A 12,735-nucleotide genomic window follows, 5' to 3' on the forward strand; every position below is an offset into this window, starting at 1 on the left:
TCAAAAGTAATGTTCACAAGTAATGTTCAAAAGTAACGTTCAAAAGTAACGTTCAAAAGTAATGTTCAAAAGTAACGCTCAAAAGTAACGTTCAAAAGTAACGTTCAAAAGTAACGTTCAAAAGTAATGTTCAATAATAACGTTCAAAAGTAATGTTTAAAAGTAACGCTCAAAAGTAATGTTCAAAAGTAACGTTCAAAAGTAATGTTCACAAGTAATGTTCAAAAGTAACGTTCAAAAGTAATGTTCACAAGTAATGTTCAAAAGTAACGTTCAAAAGTAACGTTCAAAAGTAACGTTCAAAAGTAATGTTCAAAAGTAACGTTCAAAAGTAACGCTCAAAAGTAACGTTCAAAAGTAACGTTCAAAAGTAACGTTCAAAAGTAATGTTCAAAAGTAACGTTCAAACTAAGGTAACGCTCAAAAAATCACGTTAAAAAAGTAACGCTCAAAAGTAACGCTCAAAAGTAATGTTCAAAAGTAACGCTCAAAAGTAACGCTCAAAAAATCACGTTAAAAAAGTAACGTTCAAAAGTAATGCTCAAAAGTAACGCTCAAAAGTAACATTCAAAAGTAACGTTCAAAAGTAACGCACAAAAAATCACGTTAAAAAAGTAACGTTCAAAAGTAATGTTCAAAAGTAAAGTTCAAATGTAACGTTCAAAAGTAACTTTCCAAAATCACGTTCAAAAGTAACATTCACACATGATTGCAAAACGGAATGTTCCCTAAACGTTTGCATAATCAAGCATAATCAATTTTTTAAACCTGTGCGTTCAGAAATATATATATATATATATATATATGTATATATTCTAATAGACATGTACAGTGAATCATTAGGTTATCAAAACTCAAACACATAATCAGGCCTCCATCTCCCTGATCTTAACAAGAAATAAAGACAAATATTTTTTTCATAACTTCAGTGGAGCGTTAGCAAAATGCTCTTATAACACTTATTTATCATAACTCATTCCTCTCACCTGTTTAGGCTTCTTGTCGTCTGGTCTCACAGCTGACCGATTCCTCACTTCCTGTGCGGTTTCCATGGACACCTGCACCCAACACGGACACACACTTGAGGACGCAATCCCATCGTCTCGCTCTGAGGCCTTTTTCGTTTGAAACGCATCTTTTCTCTCCGCTTTGTCTTCAGTCGAAACGGAGACGGCGTTTTTATTAATGAAATCAAAGCTGCGTCACATGACTAAACTTACATCATCGCTCAGTTTCCACAGCCCACACTACAGCGGGAAAACTGTGTTTCACATGTATCCACTTTGGAGAGTGTTTTCAAAAAGCTTTGATTTCATTGATTTCAAACGCCGTCTCAGTGTCGACAGAGCGGAGAGAAAAACAAGCGTGTTTAAATGAAAGTGTGTTAGTGTGGACACGGAGGAGTGTGTGTGAGGTGAAGCGCTGACCCTCCAGATGTTTAGCGTGAAGCTGAGCGCGGTGAGCAGATGCTGCAGGTGTGTGTGTGACGATCGCTCCTCCACGACAGCCAGCAGTGTGTGTGTTCGCATCAGACGCTCCAGACGCCCGACCGCCCGCACCTCACGCACACACACGCCGGACGCCACGCTCTCCTCTGGCGGGACAGGGGTCAAGTCAGCTTTACTTACTGTACACAGCAGCTTTACACAGATAACAGGAGAATACTGCAACAGAGTGTGTTTCCAGAAGAAAATATCAGCACAGTCCACCTTAATAAGTTCAGCGATGGTTCATTTTTGTTGTTTTTAATTTAGTTTGTTTATACATAAAGCCGCTCTGGAGAAAACCGTGATGTCATCGCCCAGCTCAGGTCAGTTCTCGTTTAATGGTGTCAATGCAGCAGATCGATAATATTGTTAATATTAAATTAAATGTCCGTAACTAAGTAACCCAAAGGCAACGTTGGTCATGTGATGGAGTTGTACAGAACACGTGATGAAGACTGACCGTCTGGGAACATCAGGATGTCTGCGGCCCACTCGACCGGAAGACGAACGTCAGTCGCAGGAAAGTGTGTGACGTGAAGCCACTCGCCGAACTCCAGCAGAACGTCCACCTTCTGCCACTGAGCACCCGGAGACTGACGACACACACACACACACACTCCGTCAAACACGCTTCAACCACAAAATCAACAGTAAAACATTTTAAAATGTCTTTTTTCATGGAGGAAATGAACAGGGCTTTCATTCCAGGACTTTCAAGCACTACTTTTTTGGTTTTCAATTAGGACTAAAATCAGAGATGTCACTTATCAAACAATACATTTAGGATTTAAGGATTTTTTAAACACAAATTACAGATAAGGAATCCAAAATACAACTTACAAAGCATTAAATTACATATATTAAATGCAAAGTTTATAATGGCTATTATTGTTCAAGAAATAATAATATTATATATATACACTAGGGCTGTCAAACGATTAATTAGTTTGTGTTTACATAATACATGTGGGTGCACTGTGTATAATTATTTTATATATATGAATACACACACATGCTTGTATATATTTAAGAAATATTTTCATGTATGTAGATTTATATATAGTTTATATTATATATTAATATTCTATATATAACAAATATTTTTTTCTTATATATAGATGCATGTGTGTGTATTTATATATATACAAAATAATTATACACAGTGCACCCATATGTATTATGTAAACACAAACTTTTATTTTGGATGTGATTAATCGCGATTAATCGTTTGACAGCCCTATTATATACAGTTGTTATCAGGGTTATTATAGTTAACTAAAACTAAATCCATAATAAACCTTTTGTTATTTTCATTTAGTTTAACTTAGTAAACTACAACTAAAAAAAAATACTATATAAACACATTTTTAAAAAAACAAAAACACATAAAAATTTCAAAAACACAATTTTTAAAGCACTTTTCCACCCTATGAGATATTGGGAAAATAATACATGACATTTGTGAAAAAAAATTGTAAGTTAAGATCACTAATTTAATAATGATTGTGTCTAGAAATTAATTTTTAAGATGATTTTAAAGTGTCGGATAAGTCATTTTACTGGCATGCAAACTCCGGAAACCCCTGGCTGAATGCTTTCGATATAAATTATTAAAAAACAATTAGTCATTTTGCAAGGTGACAGTTAAGCATATTTTGCCTCATCACTGTACATGTATATATATATAAATGAAGAGTTCAGATGCAAAAGCCTCTAAATGCCATTTGAAATTTTCTTCTTTAATGATCATTTTTTATCAAGCTTGTATATTTAAGTTCAGTAATTTCACTTAAATGACAATTAATAGGTAGTTATCATTGCCATTTAAGAGAAATTACTGAACTTAAATATACAAGCTTGATAAAAAATGATCATTAAAGAAGAAAATTTCAAATGGCATTTAGAGGCTTTTGCATCTGAACTCTTCATATATATATATATATATATATATATATATATTCTCACATCACTATTTTTGGGTTTGGTGCAAAATGTGATCCAGACCTTTCCTTCACGAGATTCACACATTACTCCCCACTAATGAAAACATAGTAACGTGTGAGACACACACACACTGTCACCTTCAGTGCTGCAATGGCGTTCTGATAGCAGGACAGGCGCTGGTGTGTGTGTTTGGCACACAGAGCTGCTCGCCTCCACATGTGCGAGAGGAAGATCTCGTCCTCGTCTCTGAACCGCTGCATGTCCAGCTGAACCGACTCTCCCAGCCGGGCCTTGACCAGAACACGCTGCTTTAACAGAACCCTGCACACACACACACACACCATTACTGTAACTGGGAATCACACTAGAAAGCAAACATTTGGACACACTTGACTTGATTTTCTGTTTCTAATAATCCTAAATTGATCTAAAGAGACAAATTGTTGAGATGAACTCAAATGAAATCATGCAGTGTGTGTGTGAGGCCAGCAGGTGTCGCCGAAACCCCACAGACAGACTGAAGGATGAGAACATCTGAAGTCTGAAGTCTTTCTCCACGATGTGAGATGATGTTTGTTCTGGACTGTCTAATTGTGCATTTGCGAACATACATTGAGTTTCTGTATAGCTTCATGAACACACTTTCCTATTCTAGATCATGTTTGAAACTGTATTACTCGCGCTTCTCGCTTCTTCTATTCTATTCATCTGAGCAGCAATGATGAAACACACAGAGAACTCAGATGGAGGCCTTTACATCTCACACACACACACACACACACACACACACACACACACACACACACACACACACACACACACACACACACACAGAACTCATGACGGCTGTTCTGCATCATCTGTATCTCCTCTGGCTGCATGTATTCTGTAACCCGTGAAGCACAGCAAGTTAAAAGGGCAGATGAGCAGATATTGCAGCAGTGTGTGTGTGTGTGTGTGACTCACAGTCGGTGTGTGTGTGGCATGTCTCTGATGGCCTCGTCCAGCAGCTTTAGGCTTCTCTTCCAGTCTCCAGTGTCTGCATGAATGAGGAGCAGAGCGTTGATCATGGACACACACACCGTCAGCTCATCATCACCTGAGAGAGAGAGAGAGGGGGCTGATGGGTAATGCCACATCTCAGAACATTCTGATACGATACAATATGAGCAGCAATAACACTTTCTATAACTCTAGCCAACACAACTCAACTCAAACATCAGTGTGCTGGACAGTTCATTCATTCATTTCATAACATGATTAGAGAATCTTAGTCAGCTTCAGGGGGAATCAGAAGGCCAAATCCTGACTAAGACAGCAGGAGGGGGATTCTGAATAATGATACTATATAATAATAATAATGATAATGATATTGATCGTGAAGGAGCTTCTACTCGAGTACAGCGATAGAGTCGTACTCCTGCAGTAGAGGTTTACCATTAAAGGAGTAGTTCACTTTTGAAAAAACTTTTGCTGATAATTTACTCACCCCCATGTCATCCAAGATGTCCATGTCTTTCTTTCCTCAGTCGAAAAGAAATTAAGGTTTTTGATGAAAACATTCCAGGATTTTCTCCACATAATGGACTTCAATGGGGTCCAAACGGTTCAAGGTCCAAAAGACAGTTATAACAGTTTCAGATGCAGCTTCAAATGTCTTTAAACGACACCAGACGATGAATAAGGGTCTTATCAAGCGAAACGATCGCTTATTTCAAAACTTATTACAAAAATGTAACTTTTCTAAGGACAAATGCTAGCCTTGTAATATATTGTGAGGCGCGTTTGCAACGTCACGTAATACGTAATTACGTTCAAAAGGTCACGGCGACGTAGCCGGAAGTACAGAGTCAGTGTTTACAAGTTGAACGTATAGGTTGAACGTGCAAACTAACTCAAACGCCGTTTACAAAAAAAGGAATTAAAAGGTAAAACAACGATGTCGGACGATTTTGACTCTGTATTTCCGGCTACGTCGCCCGTGACCTTTTGAACGTAATTACGTATTACGTGACGTTGCAAACGCGCCTCACAGAATAGAGCAAGGCTAGCATTTGTCCTTAGAAAAGTTACATTTTTGTAATAAGCTTTGAAATAAGCGATCGTTTCGCTTGATAAGACCCTTATTCATCATCTGGTGTCGTTTAAAGACATTTGAAGCTGCATCTGAAACTGTTATTAACTGTCTTTTGGACCTTGAACCGTTTGGTTCCCATTGAAGTCCATTATATGGAGAAAAATCCTGGAATGTTTTCATCAAAAACCTTAATTTCTTTTCCACTGAAGAAAGACAGACATGGACATCTTGGATGACATGGGGGCGAGTAAATTATCAGCAAAAGTTTTTTCAAAAGTGAACTAATCCTTTAAACTTTATATGAGCAAAACACTCTGTGAATCATGGCCGGATTATTTCTGTCAGTAACATATTATATACACTGATCATACATCACAAATATAGTTAATAAGGGTGGCTTAGAGGGGAATTAGTAGCCATATAAGTTTTCTTTCTTATTGTACAAAATGTTGTCAACTTTTTTCAAAAGAAATAAAAACACTAAATTACAAAAAAAAAGAAAAAAGAAGAAATATAGTTAATAATCCTCACGTGTGCTTTCTGGGGTTTCTGGACCGTCGTTCTCCAGTCCAGACGCTCCAGTGCTTCTGTCCTGAACACACACACACACACATAAAGAAACTGACATCGGGAAACAAATAACAAACACACACTCACACACATGCACACACACTTAACACACACACACACACACACACTCTCTCTCTGAGTAACTGTAAACATGTAACAAACACGGTTATAATAAACAGAACATTTAGTAGTTGTAGAGTATAGTGTAGTTGTGTGTGTGTGTGTGTGTGTGTGTGTGTGTTTACAGGTGTGTGTGTCCTGTAAGTGTTCATCATGGCCTTCAGGATGAGCTCCAGTGGTTCTCTGAGCTGTCGTCGGTCCGCTCTCGAGTCCAGGAGAGGAACACAGGCGTTCCAGTAGTGACCCGCTGCCGTCACACACACACACCAGCTGCACGCCTGCGCCGCAAAACTACACACACACACACACACACATCAGAGGAAGAAGAGGCAGTCAAACAGTCAGTGGCCACGTTTCCATTACAGATCTGACCATCAGCTACGGGTAACCGTGTCATCAGCAGCTGCAGACGTGTGTGTGTGTGTGTGTGTGTGTGTGTGTGTTATCCAGCATTAATGTCAGGGAAAGCCTCTTATATTGAGAGCGGCTCATGTGAGGAGTTCGAGATCTTGATAAACTGTGGCATTTCTTCTCTAGAATCCAGTTTTCCTGTCATTCATTTGTGAGTTTAGTAAAGATCTCGTCTCGTCTTCTGTCCACACACACACCGCTTCTCCTGTGTCATGTGACTGTAAACGTGTAAAAACTCTTTCCACTGTAATTTAGCGAAATAATCCTTTTTTGAATTGCCTGAGTTACATTTTTTAGCAATATATGGGAGTTTTTGCACAATTGAGTTTTTTTCCATTTTCAATTCGCAATTTCGATCTGTGCGGTCTGAAGTGTGTAGTGTGTGAGAGTAACTCGGTGTGTGTGTGTGTGTGTGTGGCACTGACCTGACGCTGGACTGAAGCATCCGCAGACCCTCCATGTATCTGGTTTGATGACCTCTGGCCTCACGGGTCAAACTCTGACCTCTCACACATGCAGCGCTGCTCAACATCTCCTGCACTGAGCGCACACTGACCCTGAACACACACACACACAGTTTTATGGAGATGACAAGGGTTTTATGCTGTCCAAACCCCATCATTCATTTTAGATCAAACTGTAGGCAATAGTGTAGATATAGAGATGTACGTCTAGCACTCACAGAGCATACGTGTGTGTGTTCACCCCGTGAAGGGCACTGTGCTCCAGCTGCAGTGCATTCTGGGTGCAGGTCATGAGAAGGTCGTGGTCATGTGTCTGATGAGTGTATAGTGCGAGCTGAGTCCACACACACAACTCCAGCACCGGGTCGGTCCACTGACAGCCCGTCGCCATCGACACCAGCTGAAACACACACACACACACACACTGAGCAAAACACACAACCAGGCACGACATCTCATCTACTGAGCAGATATTTATAAATATAAACTTTATATAATTGTATATAATTTGTGTATATTACTTTTCAATTAACATAACGAGCACTATTTGTGGCAACAAACATAATTGTAAGTTTCCTGCCATTGGCCAGGCAAACAAATAGCCACACCCCCAAACTCACACCATTGGTTGATTCATGCAGCGTCCAAATTCCCCGACTCACCCTATTCTCTGAAAGCTTGCTCTCTTTTAGTGAAGAAGAGGAGTAGCTTTGGGTCAAGCTACCGCATCATCATAACTGCATATTTAGCATATCTAATGTTTCTGCATAATGATGCATTTAGAATTAACGGCCAAATGTGTCTTTCTTAAAGTTCAAATGTTACATGTTCAAAAGTAAAATGTTGTTTTTCTTCAGGTTTGATTAACTCATTCATCTGAACCTCTCTAGATTTCGATAAATATATGCACTGTTTTTAAAAACACTCAACGGACGAACTGATGATGAACTGTACAAAGAAATCAACTTAAAAGCCAATAAACAACATAGATAAATGTTTGGCTAAAAATAGAAAGGTAAATATATCTGCAAGAAATAAATCATTTCTTATAATCCCATTTGGTGCAGTTTGAATTTTTCAGAACACTCATGCTAATGGACTGGCAGTGCAGATTTATCAAACTCTATTCCAGCTCTATTATAGTGATGATGATGATGATGATGATGATGATGCTCTCACCACAGACAGACTGGGGACGCTGAACTCCATCAGCCGGGCGTTCCGGTTACACCGAAGCATCTCCATCGCCACCAGCACACGGGACACGGCCACCACTGCCTCGCTCTTACTCTGCACACACACACACACACACACTGCTAATCAAGCAGAAGAGAGATTACACCTGGACGACACGGCATATTTCATGCAGGGCCTCTAAACTAATGCATGATTATATTCCCTAAAAGTGTGTACTCTGTTTGTGAAGAAGAAGAGTAGGCAAGCTTTGGGACAAGCATATTTAGCAGACTCTGGTGTACTAATGCAAGACTTTTTATTCACAATAGCGTGATATAAAGTCGCAATTGCAAGTTATAAAGTCAGATTTGCATGACAAAGTAAGAATAGTGAGATATAAAGTCAGAATTAAGTGAAATAAAGTCAGAATTAAATGATAGTCAGAATTAAGTGATATAAAGTCAGAATTAAATGATAAAGTCAGAATTAAGTGATATAAAGTCAGAATTGAGTGATATAAAGTCAGAATTGTGAGATATAAAGTCAGAATTGAGTGATATAAAGTCAGAATTGTGTGATATAAAGTCAGAATTGAGTGATATAAAGTCAGAATTGTGTGATATAAAGTCAGAATTGTGTGATATAAAGTCAGAATTGTGTGATATAAAGTCAGAATTGAGTGATATAAAGTCAGAATTGTGTGATATAAAGTCAGAATTGTGTGATATAAAGTCAGAATTGAGTGATATAAAGTCAGAATTGAGTGATATAAAGTCAGAATTGTGTGATATAAAGTCTGAATTGTGTGATATAAAGTCAGAATTGAGTGATATAAAGTCAGCATTGTGTGATATAAAGTCAGAAATAAGTGATAAAGTCAGAATTACGTGATAAAGTCAGAATTGTAATTTATAAAACATGCAATTCTGAGAAAATATGTAAAAATTACGATATAAAGTCGCAATTGCAAAAAAATAAAGTCAGAATTGTGAGATAAAAAGTCGCAATAATGTTTTCAAATGTTGTATTCTGTGGCTGTGAAGGTTTCGTAAGTCTGAGTATTTTTATGCATGCGTATGCATGTACACTTAGTAATGATCCTGCGCACAGCTTTATAAATGAGACTCCAGATGTTTATATGGACACATATGAGTATTTTCTCAGTGTGTGTGTGTGTGTGTGACGTCACCTCGTCGTTGATGTCCAGCTTGGGTCCGATCTGCTGGTGAAGAAGCTGTTTAACCGAGACCCACGAGCTCAAGATCTGCCTCCTCACCAGGAGCGGCACCGGCTCAGCGTTCCCATTGGACAGCTTCAGCGCAAACTCACACACCTACACACACACACACACACACAGTCAGGTATCAGCAGAACACAGATGTCCTAGGTTAACTTAACTACAGACCCGATATAGTCCGGCTGTGAGGAACACTTCGAGCCAGAATAACCCCGACTACATGTCGCATGTCATTTTTACCGATATACAGGTGAAACTCGGAAAATCAGAATATCGTGCAAAAGCTCATTTATTTCAGTAACACAACTTAAAAGGTTTTTTTTTAATAATTTTGTTGATTATGGATTACAGCTTATGAAAACCCCAAAGTCAAAATTAAAATATTGTGAAAAGGTTTTCATATCTGTACGACATAATCTTCAAAATTATAACAAATAAAGGCTTGGAATATCTCACTGGTTTCATTTCTTCACTCATTTCATTTCTTTGTTCTCTAATTGATGACGAGTCTATCGTTCAGACGTCTATTAAACGTTCAATGTTGCTTTAGCCTGAACTTCTCTTGCCGGACCCTCACAAACTCTCTGCTCGTCCACATCTCCGGTCTCCTCGAGCCGACACGCTGTTCGACGTGTGTTTGAAATAGATAACGCAAACGAGATTAGCTTTTCATGTCAAGTGTGAAAAGAGCAGTGTGAGGAAACCAAGTTAGTGAATAATTCCCCTATATTAAAAAGGCTTTCATGTGAAATTAGTGCTGATAAGTGCAGAGGAAGGCCTGTAAATCTGGGACATTTAATTAGAAGAGAAGCAGCCGATCGCATGGCGTGTTTAACTGTGTATTTCCTATTTCCTCAATCACACTCAAATCTATTTCTGAGAGACTTTTATGGGCCTCTTTTCATTAAAAGTGTTCACTTGGATCAGGAAAATACATCTCATACATATCAAGATTTATATATTTGAATTGCATATAAAACCTCCACTCATTTGGATTACACATTTTGTCAGTCATAAAGGAATAAAAGCTAGTTTAATTTAATTCACAATGGGTGTTTAGCTTGTTTTAAATTCAGGGCCTGCCTTCAGAGAGTCTACTTATGGTCTGAGATTACCCACAATGCTTTGCACACGGGCATGTTATATGTTATAAAGTCAGAATTGCATGATATAAACATTCAATTGCGAGAAATAAACTTTTTTTCTCAGAACTGCATGTTTATATCTATTAAGATTTACATATTTGAATTGCATATAAAATCTCCATTACACATTTTGTCAGTCATAAAGAAATGAAAGCTATTTTAACTCTAATTTAATTCACAATCAGTGAGTGCTTCGCTTGTTTTAGAATCAGGGAGTCTATTTATGGTCTGAGATTACCCACAATGCTTTGCACTGTGGCAGTCTCCAGTGTGTTTTGGGAGTGAAAGAGTTGCTCACCTCCAGAGCTTTCTTCACGTCCTGCAGGGCGGCGGCGTCCAGGCCTGGGCCGTGGGTCGGGCCGGACTTCTCCACGCTCTTTCCTCGCACTTTCTTGGTCTTTTCTGCGGCGGGCTGAACGTCTGCCTTCTCTTCCTGATCGGCACGCACAGGCGTCACACACCACGGCTCGATGAGTCCCTGAGCCACAGCGTCACACAGCAGGACCACGAGAGACGTCTCCCTGAGACACGGCACAACAATCACAATAAAATTACTAAACAATATACACAAAACACTATAATTACAGAATAATTTACATTTACAGCACACATATAAAATTATGTAATTACAAAATAATTTAATAAAATTATAAAATAAAATAATGACATATTAATTAAATAGGATTATGAAAACAAATAATATAATGTAATTATATAATAATTCAATAAAATTATAATATAAAATTATAAAACAATGACATAATTATATAAAAATAATGATGATATAATATATATATACAAATAATATAATTACAGAATAATAAAATATAATTTATATCATAGAATAATTAAATAAAATGATATAAAAATAATTATGTAATTTATATAATAATTAAATAGATTTATAAAATAAAATAATTCAATAATAATAATTAAATTAAAATAATTATAGAATTATAAAACACATGATTGAGAACTAGTGAGGACTGATGCCACAAACACAACTAATAAAGATACAATACATCATCAAATAATTATAGAAATACAAAATAAAAGCCTTTTTTTCAACAATCTATCATCTCTGGAGCTCAAACACACACACACACACACACACACACACACACTGAACTTCAATACTTGCTGTAGATGTAGATGCTGCACATCAGTGGCAGCACTAGAACTATCGAGGATTGACCAATCAAACATCACCAAAGGCCACATCTTACCCAGCATGCCCTGTGTGTCTGAGGAGCTGTAAGAGACGGCTGAACGTGGGCAGGAGGAGCCGATGCCCCTTGGTGGCCAGAAGCCAGGTGTTGTAGTTCCACAGATACACAGCCGCATTAGCCACCAGCCACGCCTCGCCAAGCTCCGCCCCCAGCTCCGCCCCTCGCAGGAAGTGACCCGTGGCATACGCCGATAAACCCTTGATCCAATCACTGAAGAAAGACACAAAAAAGGCAACTAATTATGTGTGATTTGTAATGATTTACTTCATAGTTTATATAACATTTTTGTTTCATAAAAAAAAAGTTTCAGGTCAGTAAACAATGTGAACATTTATTCTGCTTCCTCTTTTATTACTAATAATACTTTAATTATTAATCAATCATTTTTATGTTTTTATTGTATATATATATATATATATATATATAGTCTTTTGTATAATATGTTTAATTGTATTTTACAGAGTTGTTCGGGATCATTTGGGTACATTTACATTCATGAATTGATTAATGTACACTGTCCCTTTTCTAAATAAATAAAAATAAAACAAATATAGGCTACTGTTGCAAAAAAAACAAACTGATGCAAGGCAATATTTAACCAATCAACTATTCTAAATTATAGAATTACTAATATAACATACTGATATTTAAGATTTTAGATTTAGATTTTACTTTTCTCATGCCTTTATCTCATCACAATGTTCATATGACAATTTACACAGAATTAAATGCATTTAAATTCTGTGCTGCTGGTTAGTTGTTAACGGGATTACACAATACAGCTGAATCTAATGTCATCTATATGGCGATACATATTGCTGGATATGGTGAATATGGTGTATGGTAAAGAACATCTCTGTTTATTTGTGATTCAC

At 37.5% G+C, this 12,735-nt stretch overlaps 1 protein-coding gene across 2 annotated transcripts in view; it reads right to left on the bottom strand.

The window, feature by feature from the left end:
- Positions 1 to 12,735, bottom strand: part of cfap46 (cilia and flagella associated protein 46) — a 66,031-nt gene that overhangs the window by 26,716 nt on the left and 26,580 nt on the right. For both annotated transcript variants that reach the window (XR_016145456.1, XM_039649220.2), the window contains exons 18-30: positions 11,858 to 12,070; positions 10,930 to 11,152; positions 9,439 to 9,582; positions 8,253 to 8,363; positions 7,292 to 7,473; positions 7,035 to 7,166; positions 6,324 to 6,489; positions 6,040 to 6,100; positions 4,398 to 4,530; positions 3,569 to 3,752; positions 1,948 to 2,080; positions 1,428 to 1,594; positions 987 to 1,058 (exon numbers count right to left, since the gene is read on the bottom strand). Coding sequence is in view for 1 of the 2 variants with exons in the window: in XM_039649220.2 (XP_039505154.2) it covers positions 987 to 1,058; positions 1,428 to 1,594; positions 1,948 to 2,080; positions 3,569 to 3,752; positions 4,398 to 4,530; positions 6,040 to 6,100; positions 6,324 to 6,489; positions 7,035 to 7,166; positions 7,292 to 7,473; positions 8,253 to 8,363; positions 9,439 to 9,582; positions 10,930 to 11,152; positions 11,858 to 12,070 (1,921 nt within the window). In the remaining variant the exon portion in view is untranslated. The remainder of the gene's footprint in view (positions 1 to 986; positions 1,059 to 1,427; positions 1,595 to 1,947; positions 2,081 to 3,568; positions 3,753 to 4,397; positions 4,531 to 6,039; positions 6,101 to 6,323; positions 6,490 to 7,034; positions 7,167 to 7,291; positions 7,474 to 8,252; positions 8,364 to 9,438; positions 9,583 to 10,929; positions 11,153 to 11,857; positions 12,071 to 12,735) is intronic.

The sequence above is a fragment of the Pimephales promelas genome, chromosome 11 (assembly GCF_988280905.1).
Source record: "Pimephales promelas chromosome 11, fPimPro1.hap1.1, whole genome shotgun sequence".
Taxonomy (NCBI): Eukaryota; Metazoa; Chordata; class Actinopteri; order Cypriniformes; family Leuciscidae; genus Pimephales; species Pimephales promelas.